A 14,361-nucleotide genomic window follows, 5' to 3' on the forward strand; every position below is an offset into this window, starting at 1 on the left:
ATCAATATTACATATTTGGAGATCCCTTTAAACAGTAGGCTATTATGGAATTTAAACTCGATTGTTTCTATAAGCCAATTTTTATGATATTTCTTGTTTTCTCCTGACATCATCTATAGTTAGTGGCGTATTTAGGGGGAGGGCTTCCGGGCTTAAGTTTCCCCCCCCCCGAAAACTTACTTACTATAGTAAAATATATGAAATATCTTGCAGAATTGTCACATTTTCAGGCAAAGCCCCTCCGAAACAAAATCGTAAATACGCCACTGTCTATAGTTGTCATACTTGTGTATTTTAGTACTTTAGTGATTTTACAGTGAGTTCTAATACAACAATTAAGCATGGATTCAGTCAGGACTTTTAGTTTTGGGGTGTAAAGTCAAAATTAGAAAGGTGTAAGTGGTTTTCACTGTTTGTATCAAATTTTGACTGTATAAAAATTAAAGTTGGAGATTCTTTCAAGAATGTGGGGGTCGCTTCCTCACTCACAGGGGGGGAGGAGCTGTCGAAAACATAAAAGAGTGAAACGGGAGCAGATAAAATTTCAGTGCTTTTTCCCCAGATCTAGTACTTTTTTTTTTCCTGATTAGGTTAGTACGAAATGTTTTTGATGGGTTGTCCCACTGTTGAAAACCATCTACGCTATATGTAATTTGATATGATAAGTATCTAAGCTGTTTATCGTAAAATAAAATCTCTTTCGGAAAAACGCAAATTCTCAATCTCTTGTAACTTCTTTTCCCTATTTATTAGAATTACGTTATAAAACGGCCGTAGCAGTGAACACTAAGTCCCTTTGGATAAACATTGCCCTGTCCGCCTCACTTAGGTTATTATTGCTGGGATCTTCCGGTCCCAAGATAGGTCCACCACTGTTGAACTCATGGCGCTGACAGTAGATGCCTTGCTGAGTACATTATCGTGGGTAGATTTATTATAATAAGGTACTATAAAAATCCCTTTCCCCTTGAACTCATATGGACGTAAGCAGTGCCGATTTCTGTATAAATTTGAGGGGCTCTATTCAGTTTTTTTTTTTTTTTTTTTTGTCGTTAACAAAGCAAGGTTATCCAAGCAAAGGTATCAAGATCTTGGAGACCCAAATAAATTCTTTTAGGGCACAGGCTCCTCTCGATCCTCTGAGGATCGGCGCCCATGTTGGACATCGATACCACGCAAAGCTTGAATTGAAAAAAAATGACAGTAAATATCGTTTATTGAAATATTACAGGGGTATAGTGAGGAAATTGTTCTAGGAAAGGACCATGACTTTCCAGGGCTACTGGATTTCTTACATATTAAAAGCAAACGAAAAGTCTTTTATACGAAAGCATTAGTAAGTTATTATTATTATTATTATTATTATTATTATTAATGAATTTTACTATAATGTTTTACTTAAACATGAATCTCGACAGCGCATGGAAGAAAAATCACATGTTTTAGGAAATGTGCCAACAAATTGGTCATAAGCAAGTTCATTTGTTTGATTTCAGTATACTCAAAATAGTTATGGGTATAAATGGTTTAATAAAAATTAAGTACGTATAACGGATTTAAACTCATAAATGTAAACGGTTTAAAAAACTCAAAGAAAAATAAGACTGATCTCACATACTGTACTGTTCTACAAATGCATGGCAAAGTAGATTGTTAATTTCCAGTTGATTTAATAACGTTATTATTTTTATTATCATCATTATTATTTCCATGATCTTTCGTTCATTTTCTTCTACAGGGTGTTACAAAACAACGTTTGGGAGGTTATTCCTGACACCAAGATAAAACAAAAAGTATAGACTAACTTTGCACAACATAAATGCTTCCTTTCGGAGTTATAGGCTGCCAAAACCATGAAAAAAGTGAACTTTAAAGGTCTATAGCTCCAAAACTATGAGGCGAACCGTAGTTGGGTCAAGACTTCACTTAAGAACTAATATATGCCCTATCCAAAAATAAATGTTTCAGAATCCTAAGGTACTCACGCAACAATTTTTATACAGGGAGTTTTTGGCTATGGGCATTTACTTGGAAGTACTCACCAACTACCTCTATAAAAACTGTTGCGGAAGTACCGCAGGATTCTGAAACTTGGACAGGACACATACTAGTTAATAAATGAAATCTTGACCCGACTACGGTAGGTTCCATAGTTTTGGAGTTACGGGCTTTGAAAGTTTAGTTTTTCATGTTTTCGTTATCCTATAACTCCGAAAGGAAGCATTTGTGTTGTGCAAAGTTAGTCTATACTTTTTGTCTTACCTTGATGTCAGGAATCAGCTCCCAAAAGTTGTCGGTGTTGTTTCGAAACACCTTGTATATTTTCTTCATTTGCTGAAGCATGAAACAAGTTTAGTGAACACAAAACACACAAACCCAATTTATTTGGAGGATGAAAATGTCATTTGGGGACCGGGCCTCAGTGTGGCAGACTAGCTACACCCCTGCGAGGGGAGCTAGAGAGCACCTTGACCTATCTCTGAGTATACATCTGAAAAATGTATCACTTAGAAAATTGTAGGTACTTCCCGAGAAAAAAGAAGCGCGCAATGCTAAACTTTGCCAACAGGTGGCAGAACAAGATTGTGCTCAAGCAATAATTCTTTGCTTTCTCCTGACATCTGGTGAAATTTTGTTGAACTAACGCTATTGAAATGATAAACTGACTAGTGAGTGTCATTTTTTTTTTAAAGGAAATTAAACTTTTTAGAGTTGCTGAGGTTATGAAACCATATAAATTTCATTGTCCTGCCAGTATTTTTTTTAAAGCGTGAATATCAATCAGGCAGTAACAAAGGATAGCCATACCGAGCTCATGGTAAATAAATTTTTAACTTAAATATTCTATTTCAAGATACGTAAGTACAATATTTGCTGCTACTGTTGGGAGGATTGGTTGAAATATTATTTAAAAAATAATAATCTTTCACGTCTACAAATAAAAGTATAATGTAATATGGGAAAGATTACGAAAGTTGCTTATTATTGATATTGACGGAATTGCTGCAAAATTGCATCAAATAAACTATTCTCACTTACATGAAAAGTGTTCGAGAGATTAATGAGGAAAATGAAATATTTAAGTTTCACGTCCCATGATTATTGCGGCTAGGCTAAAGGAGACTGTGATGATGAGAAATGAATGAAATAGTGGAATGAAGAAAGTGGGAGGAAACGGAAGAACTCGAGAAAACCCACCCACACCGTATTTATCCACCACAAAGCTTACTTGGCTCGACCGAAAGATCCTATGCACAAGAGGTAAACGCTCTATAACTGAGCCACCGCGGACCCCAGTGAGGAAAATATTTGCAAACCGTATATATATATATATATATATATATATATATATATATATATATATATATATATATATAGGTAGTTTCCTATTTTGGTGATACAGTACATTGCTGTTCGAAACACGCTCTAAGCCTACGTTCACAATTTCACCGTTAAATATAAGGAAAAAGAATGTTATGTGAACCCGAGAAAACTTACCATATAAAAACTTGTAGAAGGTACTGTAGCTGAAAGACCAAGGCCGGATTATGGGTAAAGCGCTTAACTCTGGTACGTGGGTCCTTGATTCGATTCCCGGCCAAGTTAATTTGTGGAGGACAACATCGTTCTGGCGAGTTTTTTCGGGATACCTCCCGTGTCCTCCGACTTTTTCATTCCACCACGTCTTCCATCATCATTCACTTGCTTTAATTATAGTCTCCCTTACTCTAGTAGGCATATTCCTGGAACGTTAAACTCAAAGATTTCATTTACTTTTCATTTTTTCAATATACTCACTAGCTACGATTGGTAAATAGTCTGGAACCTGGTTCAGTCAGAGCTGTTATAGAAAGCAAGCCACTTGAAACATTTTTCATTCCAATAATAATAATAATAATAATAATATTAATAATAATAATAATAATAAACCCTCCTCTCTGGTGTAGTGGCTAACCTATGTGTCTTTGGTGCATGAAGTCCTCAGTTCAATCCCCGGTGGAAGAACTTATTATGGTGGTGGGAATACGAGGGACGATCAGAAACTAAGGTTACAAAGCCGATATTTCTGGAGTTTCGTCTGTTATAGACCAATGAGAAGTGTGCGGTAATTTTAACACATGGAGTTGGCAACTGTGCAGCACCTACCACCCGCCACCCGCCACCTACGCTGCTAGTTGTAGGTAAACATAAATGGCGATTCGTTTGGAAAACTGGTTTCGCGAAAAAAAAGTCCGCTCAGTTACTCGATTTCTGTAAGTGCGAAAAAATATAACTGCGACTGAAATTCACCGGCAGCTGATAGAGGTTTATACAGAGAGATACTGTAATGTCTCGGTAGTACTGTCGCAGAATGGTGTCGAAAGTTCGCATGTAGCCCAGAAGACCAGCACGCTGTTGAAGTCAACATCAACCTCCCTCCCTATAGCTATCGACCTCGCTCCAAACGACTTTCACCTGTTTCAACACTTGAAGGTTCACTTAAGAGGCCTCCTCCCGGCGAAATTAAAATACCGCTAATTTTACAGTAATTATATGATATCTTCTAATAGATAAAAGATAATCGAAATGTGGAACAAGAGCACCCTAGAAAATATTTTACATGAGATACCGTTATCACGACTCACTTATCTGCTTTCGATTTCGAGCCATTTTGAAAACTGGGATTTATTTTCGCGTTTCTAAACGGCTGAAAACGGAAAGCCACTAGGAAAGACTTGTGATAACGGTGCTTCACGCAAAATAATATTGTCTAGGGCGCTCTTGTTCCACATTTCAATTATCTTTTATCTATTTGAAGATATCACATAATTACTGTAAAATTAGCGGTATTTTAATTTCGCCGGGATGAAGCCTCTTAACAGGGCGTCGCTTTGCTTCAGACGAGGAAATGAAACACTTCGTGACAACGTGGCTGAACACATAAGGACAGGATTTTTACCAGGAGAGAATCTTCAAACTCTTTCCACGACGCGACAAGTGTTTCAACCGATATGGACACTTATGTCGAAAAATAACCTAATGCATGTAGTATCTGTTGGGTATATTGGTTGTATGAAATGATAAGATACACGTTTCACTGCAGGCTTAGTAACATTACTTTCCGATTACTGTTCGTAGCTTCAGCGCTGGAATGGAATGTTCAATAAAACAAATCAACAAACATCGAGCAACCAAGAAACCAAGCATCAAGTAAATCACAACCACACCAACCTAACTAACGAAATAATCAAACAAACAAACAACCAAATAATATTTTAACTTACTATTTGCTACAAGTTTCCTCCCACCCAGGACAATCTACCATTAAAAAACAGATGTTTATTTCAATCAGATAATCAACACTTAAGTACTTCTGCATATAGGTTATTCCTACTGAGAATAGCTTGAACACAAAGTAAAACAATAAAACTGCAGATTGTGTCGCTCTACAAACAGATAAAATAGTAATAAAAAGAAGTATAGTGTGACGTAATAGTAGTAGTTTTATGGATTGGTTATGTCAAGGATTGCTTGTTGTAAAGGTCAACATACAAAATGGTGGTGTTGAACTCGAAAGATGTTTATTGCAGTTACGTAAATGGATTAAGTATTGCTAATTTTATTTTGTATGCAGTTAATAATAACCAGAGTACTTAGTGATTCTACTGTGCTTCTTAAGAATCTTCATCCCGGCGAAATTAAAATACCGCTATTTTACAGTAATTACGTGATATCTTCAAGTAGATAAAAGATAATCGAAATGTGGAACAAGAGCGCCCTAGACAATATTATTTTACATGAGAAACCGTTATCACGATTCACTTACCTGCTTTCGATTTCGAGCCATTTTAAAAATCGGCATTTATTTTCGCGTTCCTAAACGGCTGAAAACGGAAAGTCACTAGGTAACTTGTGATAACGTTACCTCACGCAAAATAATATTGTCTAGGACGCTCTTGTTCCACATTTCGATTATCTTTTATCTATTTGAAGATATCACATAATTACTGTAACATTAGCGGTATGTTAATTTCGCCGGGATGAAGACTCTTAACGATGGTACGCAACCCCGGACTGGGTCTTACTGTCTTACATAGAATTAAATATACCACGAAGTTAGCCCTCCCCGCTGATCTAGTCACTAGCACGTGCGCCTTTGATGTACGGGTTACCGGGTTCGATTCCCGGTGGAAGAGCCTTTGCAATTTTAACTCTCCTCGACATTTCTGTGTTCGTGCCCCTGTCGTTCTTAATGAATGCAGAAGCGGGTAAAAGCCTAGGAATAAGTTAATGAGGTACGTTCGGTGAATCAATTACCTTTTTTTAAAAAAAAAAAAAATCCATCGTAGTTAAGCGGTTAGCGTAGGTGCCTTTGGGGTGGGAGGGTTAACCTTTCGGCTTCGATTCCCAACTGGAGCTCATATGGTTCGAATCCCGTGTTAAGCTGTAGGTTCGTGTCTCGTACCGTAGCTGAAAGGAATGCTGAACTAAAAAAAAAAAAAAAAAAAAAAAAGAAAGAAAGAAAAAGAAAAAGAAATCAAATCTGAAATATGCCACAATGTATTTGCAGTTTATAGCAAATCAATCCGTCTTTAGTGTTTAGGTCAAAATATGTTTTTCCTTTGCATATATTAAAAAAAAAAAACGTAAAAGTTTTATTAGCAAATGTAGGAAATGATCAAATTTTAATAATGCCTGAAAAAGCATACTTCGCTTGTTACAATCTATATTTGGTAGAATCTCCCACACTAACTTCTTTAAAGCTTCGTGAATATTTTAGAAGGTTACAGAATTTTTGTTTTTGTACACAGGAGTTGGTTCTGTTTGGTACGAATAAAATTTCACTATGTATAAAATGGTGTACAACCCATTGCAGATTTTTTTTTTTAATAGATGTAGTTGATTTGAGTTTAGCGTTCTGTTCTCTAGCGATGTTCAACGAAAAGTCAACCTACAGCTTAACGTGGTATCCGACCAACATGAACTCCCGCCAGGCCCGTATCCAGGGGGGTCTAGTGAAAGCCGGACCTCCCTAAATTTTCGCTGCCCCCCTTAAATTTTCACGGTAGGTGATAATATGGTGATTAACTATAAACGGTTGGATCGGGCCCCCCTATTTTTAGCCGGCCCCCTACATTTTTGGGCTGGCTACCGGCCTGACTCCCGCCGGGAATTGAACCCCATTTTCTGGGAACCTGAATCAGTTCTTACCAGTTGGGTTGGAACCAACATTATAAGTATACTCAGTATTGAAAATCAATGGTGAAACTGGTTACAAACTTCGTGACCTGAAAGCAGTCAAATCTGTGACCCTTTATGAACCGAACAGACTCGAGGATGACGAAATATCGCCATACACATGGGAAATTTGTACGAGCTACGGGCTACCTCATTGTAAGATAGTGCCAAAAATATATTTAAAAATCCTCGTAGTCATTGCTAAACGAGAACTTCCACTAGTACTTTAGAAGGCTTATACAATATTTCTGAAACATTTGGAATACATAGTATTGTGCATTATCTCATATCATTTATAAAATTCATAGAAAACACTATCGCGTTTGTTTACAATGTGGTTGTATAAAATTAGAGAATGTATGCTATTCCAGAGCTGCAGACACAAAGCATATGAACCGAGCATTGGAATCACCAATACAGTAAGCTTAGTTATTAAAAATATGTATTCCAACAACATATTTTTTTTAAAAAAGAAAATAGTTATTTGACTATGAAAATGTTCGTTTGTGCGTCTGACTAATTGTTCAAGAGGAAAAAAAAAAAAAAAATAAAATGAAATCTTTCAGTTTAACGTCCCACACCTATGCCCTTTAGACTAACGGAGACAAATGACTAAGACAAGTGAATGTCTATGGAAAAGCCGGTAGAATGAAAATGAGGGAGGACACGGAAGGACCCCGAGAAAATCCACAGACACGATATGATACTACACAAACTTATGTGGGAGGGATCGAACACAGACCTCATGCACCAGAGGCAAGTGCGCTACCACTGAGGCACCGCGCCTCCCATTTGTTCGAGAAGAATATCCGAGATATGGGAACAAATATTATATAGCGATGATACAAGAGTTACTTTAAAAAAATAATGCACTATTAAAAATTCATAGACCTGTTTTACACATACAGTTTAACACATAATCTATTCGAAGAATATATGTGAACGTTCGAATTATAGATTATTTCGAATTTTAACATCACTATTTTCTGTAAATTAAAAGACAAATTCTGACCAAAGCATATATATTTATTAACTAATAAATAATAGCGTTACAGTTTCGGCAAATTAACTTTGCCTTCATCAGACACATTATGAAATACAATTTCTAAGATTACAGCTTTATATACTTCTTAAAATGAGAGGGGGTCATTCCATGAACCAATTATATTAGTCCTTTCCTTTTTAACAATTTTTAATTAGTACCTATGCAACTTTTAATGATTTACTTTCACTTAAGAGCTAAACTTTTAATTTGTACACCTGTAATTTGCTTTGGTCAGAATTTGTCTTTTAATTTATACAAGAAGTTCCAAAGCTAGAATGAGTGGTATTCACTACTTTCTGTTCCAGGGACATATTCATGTAAATTTAATTAGAACATAGCACAATAAATAATTATAATAGTATACTCGTTTATGATCAAATTGCTAATATTCACATGTTTGTATATGTAGTCTTGGCTTTGAAAGCTGTGGGCGTGAACCTTCGAAATGTAATGAAATTAAGTCTTTGAGTTTTACGTCCCACGATTATGTCGGCTTGGATAAAGGAGACAGTGATGATGAGAAATGAGGGAAATGGCGGAATAAAGAAAGTGGGAGGAAACGGGAGAACCCCGAGAAAACCCACGCACACGGTGTTTGTCCACCACAAAGTTCACTTGGCGCGAGCTGGTGTAAACCTTCGAATAACACAAAAAAATCACATAGTTGCTGGGTCTCTCTTTAAACATAGGGTCGCGGTGGCTCAGTGGTGTAGCGTTCACCTGTGGTAGATGGGGTCCTTCGTTCGATCCCAGCTTGCGCCAAGTAAGCTTTGTGGTGAATACAACACTGTGTGTGTGAGTTTTCTCGGGGTTCTCCCGTTTCCTCCCACTTTTCTTCATTTCTCATCCTCACTGTCTCCTTTAGCCTAGCTGGCATAACCGTGGGACATAAAACTTAAGGTTTCTAATTTCCCGGTTTAAGCAATAGATCCTGGTTATATGAGATGGTAAAACAATAGTCATACCTCCACGACATTAAAATACATTTAAACTCAATTTATAAATGTAAATAGAGTACTTTTGAGTACATGAAATTGTGTCAAGGACGCAGTATCCAGTACCATTTGATGTATTTGCAACTGTAAAGGTAGTTTAAGTTACCCGACACTGGGAGATAGACATGACTTCTGGAAGTCCGAAGTCCTCTCATCTCTGAATACCGGATACGCTAAACTCTACTAATAAAGGGAATCTAGGAAGTCCGATTTCCTTTAGAGAAGTAATAGCACTTATAAGTAGAAAATTTACTTGTTAATTTCTCTAGCAGTTATTTTTTTCTTATTCTTTTATTTTCATTAATATTTTGTATATTGTTATTTTATAATTTAATGTGTTTATGTATTTTTATGTATATTCTTTAATATATTGGATACATCCAATATATTAATTTTCTTCTTCTTCTTTAAATATTAACATGTATTTTTAAACAAACCTTTCATGAAGGTAGTGTTAAAATTATTCGAATCTATTTGCAAATATTCGAATGTTCAATATAACAGTTTTCAGAATTAGAGCAAATTATTTTACATAATTCTTTAAATAAAGGGTGCTATTCATTTATCTTACAGACATAGTTTTGGTGTTATTTTGTAGCAAAATGAATCAAATTTGACTCACGTAGTAACCTAGTTCAGAAACAGGCCACCGCAAGCGCTAGCAGCAGTTGCAGCAAAGATGGCTGTCATTACTGGCCCAGAGGGTGCTAGCTATGAATTTTGGTTTGAAGAATCCAAATCTGCGACAACTGTGCAACGTAATTTTCGTACAAAGTATGGTATAGAGCCTCACAGTAGGCCTGCTATTTATCAGTGGTATAAGTGTTTTATTGAAATTGGATCTCCGGTAAGATACAACAAATCTTCATGTCGTCCCCGTACGTCTGAGGACGTTGTAGAGCAAGTGAGATATGGGATGTGTACTGAATCACCGATGGAAGCCACATTAAACCTCTTTGGGTATAAGATTTAAAAAAAAACTTGATGTATTCTGCTACAAAATGACACCAAAACCTTGTCTGTAAGCTAAATCTATAAATCAATATGAGGTTTCAAAGTTATGAAGTTCTTTTTGATACACCCTGTATTTTTTCAAGAATTCTTTGAATAACTATTCATTATTCGAATTTAGCAAGTAATTATTCAATAACTATACTATTTGAATAACAAATTATTATCATTGGAATAAACGTTCGTATGATTAATTTGAATAACTCTTCGAATTAATCTATCGAAGAAAATATATAATTCGAATTTGAGAAAGTTGTAGTATACACATTCTTTATTTAACGCAAATTGCAAATGAAAACATGTCACTAGAGTAGAAGTAAATACGTACCGCGCTAGCCTGAAATGGATTCCAGCTGTTCCGTTACTAACTGTCATTTCGACAGACCCATAAGTTAAATTATTTCTAGAAGAAGTGAGAAGTTTTGCCTGGATCTGATAACCTAAAATAAGAAAGAAAAAAAAAAAAATCCGTAAGTAGATAATTTACAATTCCCGTTACAGGTTTTTTTTTTTTTTTTTTTTTTTTAAGACGCTTGCTGTAGAAAGAACAAACTTCGAACATTTTTGTTTTTTGTTTTTTGTTTCAGCCACATAGTTCCTAGACAACAAAATTCATCACAGTATGGTAGGTCTCATTCTAGAAATAATATTGGTGTTGATAGGATTAACATTCAATTTTTATTAACCAGAACTATGACTCACACACTTCTCAAAATGAAATATTTTCCATATTTTCAATCTGTTCTTTCGTTAGCAAGAATCTACTGTCCATTCCACCTAACCTGACAGCCGATCAAAACAAACCTTCTTCTCAGTAATGGTAGCTCTTGAGAGAAGTCGCATTTGGTAAAATTTAAAATTTTATTGCTATAAGCTAAGCGAAGAAAAACTTAATTTAAAATTGTATTGCTATAAGCTAAGCTAGGAGAACTTAATTTAACACTTTATTGCTATAACCTAAGTGAAGAAAACTTAATTTAAAACTTTATTGCTATAAGCTAAGCTAGGAGAACTTAATTTAACACTTTATTGCTATAACCTAAGTGAAGAAAACTTAATTTAAAACTTTATTGCTATAAGCTAAACGAAGAAAACTGAATTTAGCACTTGATTGCTATAACCTAAGCGAAGAAAACTTAATTTAAAACTTTATTGCTATAAGCTAAGCTAGGAGAACTTAATTTAACACTTGATTGCTATAACCTAAGAGAAGAAAACTTAATTTAAAACTTTATTGCTATAAGCTAAGTGAAGAAAACTGAATTTAACACTTTATTGCTATAAGCGAAGAGAAGAAAATTTAACATTTTATTATTATAAACTAAGTTAGGGAAATTTAACACTTTATAGTTATAACCTAAGCGAAGAAAACTTAATTTATCTCCTAATTCTTGTGTAAATTACGACATTACAGCATTATGACATTAGATAAGGGTTCTTTCCTAAGTTTTAGCGATAAACTTTAAATTTATATTGATGTAATTCACCTCAAGAGCCACCACTGCTTCCTACCGCACTCCCACATGTGACTTGATAAACATATGCCGCCTTATGCAGAGTCGTTTTGTCATATGATTAGCGTCATACTAAAGGCCTCACTACTGCACCAAACATATGTTATTTGAACTCTTTAGTATGACACTAATCATGCGTCAAAGCGACTCTGCATAAGGCCTATGGTGTTTCTCTCACCACCATTAATTCTCGCACAAGGAAGGTCTAGAATGTGACTAAACCTATACAATAATAATAATAATAATAATAATAATAATAATAATAATAATAATAATAATAATAATAATAATAATAATAATAATAATTATTATTATTATTATTATTATTATTTTTATTATTATTATTATTGCTTTCATAATAACAGGTATATATATTTTAAACACTTCATTATCTTAATTTGTTTTACTGATATAAATAACATTCTTTGGTATAGTTGAAGTTAAGTTGAACACTTGTCGCTTATTTGATAGTCAGAGGTTGTAACTAGAATAACTACAAGTCCCAACTGGGTAGTCCCGATTTCGGAGAAAATGTCCCGCGTCCCAACGTAGCTGTCTCAGACTCTAAAATGTTTTGGTTTTCGCTCGGCAAGAATAATATTTATAAAAATCTTTGGAAGTAAAGAAATATGTGAAATATATAACTTGGAGTAATGCCTTTGACATAGCCCCTATCGGTTCTCGGCCCAGCTGACATGCCAGATGTGTAGGGTAAGACTAAGATCAATGCAAAACAATTCAAAAATCTGAAAGATATGCACCCTGGACGACAGCAAAAACGGTTGGGTTGCATATCTTACAGGTACTAGTGTTGACTGTACATAATTTTTGCATAAAATTTGCCTCGAGAAGAAAATTGTAGAAACGGTTTTGTACGTGATTAGCTCTATCTGTACACAAAATTTGGTGACTCTAGGTGACGCATTTTTTTTTTATGAAAACGTCAGATGACACACACAACACACGCTCTTTTACAAAAGATTATATGATATAGGGGCTATGTGAATTGTCTCACTTTTGTCAATGAGGTAAATATGACTCGCTTTTGATTAGAAAGGCTTATATTTACCTTATTGCGAAAAAAGGATCACTTGAACATTTCTTTCCCCTTTCCCCTAATATTAAATGAGAAACTTTCTACAAGAACAAAGTGAAGACCATGGTGTATGGAAGCTTCTCAGCTTGCGGCAAGAGTTGAGTTGATTTTGAGTTTAACGTCCCGTTCAGCAGCAAGGCTATATGAAACGTGGACCTACTGATTAACGTGGAATCCGAACCACATGAGCTCCCGCCGGGAATCGAACCCAGCTCTCTCACGCCATAGGCGTGTACGCTAACCACTTAGCCACGAAGGAGCTCAGCTTGCGGAGAGAGACCTGCCAATAATGCAGAATACCTATACTGATGATGATATACGCCAATACATCATATACGTATACACAAGAGGACGGAAATATCTCATTCCTTCCAAGACGGCACGGTGGTTCAGTGGTAGAATGCTTACCTCAGGTGTATGGGGCCGTAGTTTGATCCCGGACAAATAAGTTTGTGGTGGACAACATTGTGTCCGTAGGTTCTGGAGTGCTCCCGTTTTCCCCACACTTTCATTCCCTCAAAATTCTTCCATCATGATTCACTTGCTTTAGTCGTCTTCTGCCTTAGCCGAAAGGACATATTCGTGGGACATTAAGCTGAAATACTTCATTTTTCATTCCTTCCGTAACACGTTTGGCATATATTTCTAATGTTTCCTACATATTTTTTTCGACTAGGATTAGGAATTAGATTTCTGGGCTTTCGGCATACGTGACTATATTAGCCCGTGACGTATAAGGTCTGACGTTCCTCGACGATTACACTATCCACGGAAAGGGACAGAAGAAAGGATTGTGGAAGGGAGGAAGCGGGTTGGGACCTGTATGCTAGATACGATCCCAGCATTTGCCTGCTGCGAATGAAGAGAACTCAGGAAAACCTCACTGAGGATGGCTAGCCTCAAAAAGCTTTTGTACTTTCTTCGTCCGAGTGTCCCCACCGGAAATCGTTTTTTTCGAAAACTTAAGAAAGAAAAGAGATTTTTTGAGTAAATCGAGGAATTAAAATAAGTCGGCTATTTTCTCTGTGTTGAAGCTTCGTAATGTTGTACTTCAATTTTTTACTTGATCTATCAAAAGCATTTGATTCTACATACACATAAAAACACGATTAGTGTTACTCATGAACTAAATGAAGTTTAAAAATGACAATTACCTAACAATATAGATATACAGTGATGTGAAGAAATTTATTAAAGTAATGCACCTACAAAGTAAACGTGGATGCAACAATAGGGTTAATGTAGATTCTATGGTATGTTTCCTGAGCATGGCAAAGAACTGACAAACTTCATTGTTAGGGGATTACATACGAAATGCTCTCTGATCTGTAATCATAAGCCTTAAAGGCCCCAGTAACTGTACCAGGTACAGGCAAGAGTAAAAACATTCTGAAACGTGGTTGTTGAAGGGCATATACCTCGTGAACTGAGCTTCTCGCAGTTTCTTTTCAAGACACTTTCATTAAATGTAAATACATAACT

The 14,361-nt window shown here is 35.8% G+C and overlaps 1 protein-coding gene across 1 annotated transcript in view; it reads right to left on the reverse strand.

Annotated features, from left to right (window-relative positions):
* LOC145672946 (pancreatic triacylglycerol lipase-like) overlaps positions 1–14,361 on the reverse strand; it is a 186,913-nt gene that overhangs the window by 14,737 nt on the left and 157,815 nt on the right. Inside the window, exon 7 of the mRNA XM_081742194.1 lies at positions 10,598–10,709. Coding sequence (XP_081598320.1) covers positions 10,598–10,709 — 112 coding nt within the window. The remainder of the gene's footprint in view (positions 1–10,597; positions 10,710–14,361) is intronic.

The sequence above is a fragment of the Thermobia domestica genome, chromosome 16 (genome assembly GCF_964235325.1).
Source record: "Thermobia domestica chromosome 16, izTheDome1.hap1.1, whole genome shotgun sequence".
In the NCBI taxonomy this organism is placed as follows: Eukaryota; Metazoa; Arthropoda; class Insecta; order Zygentoma; family Lepismatidae; genus Thermobia; species Thermobia domestica.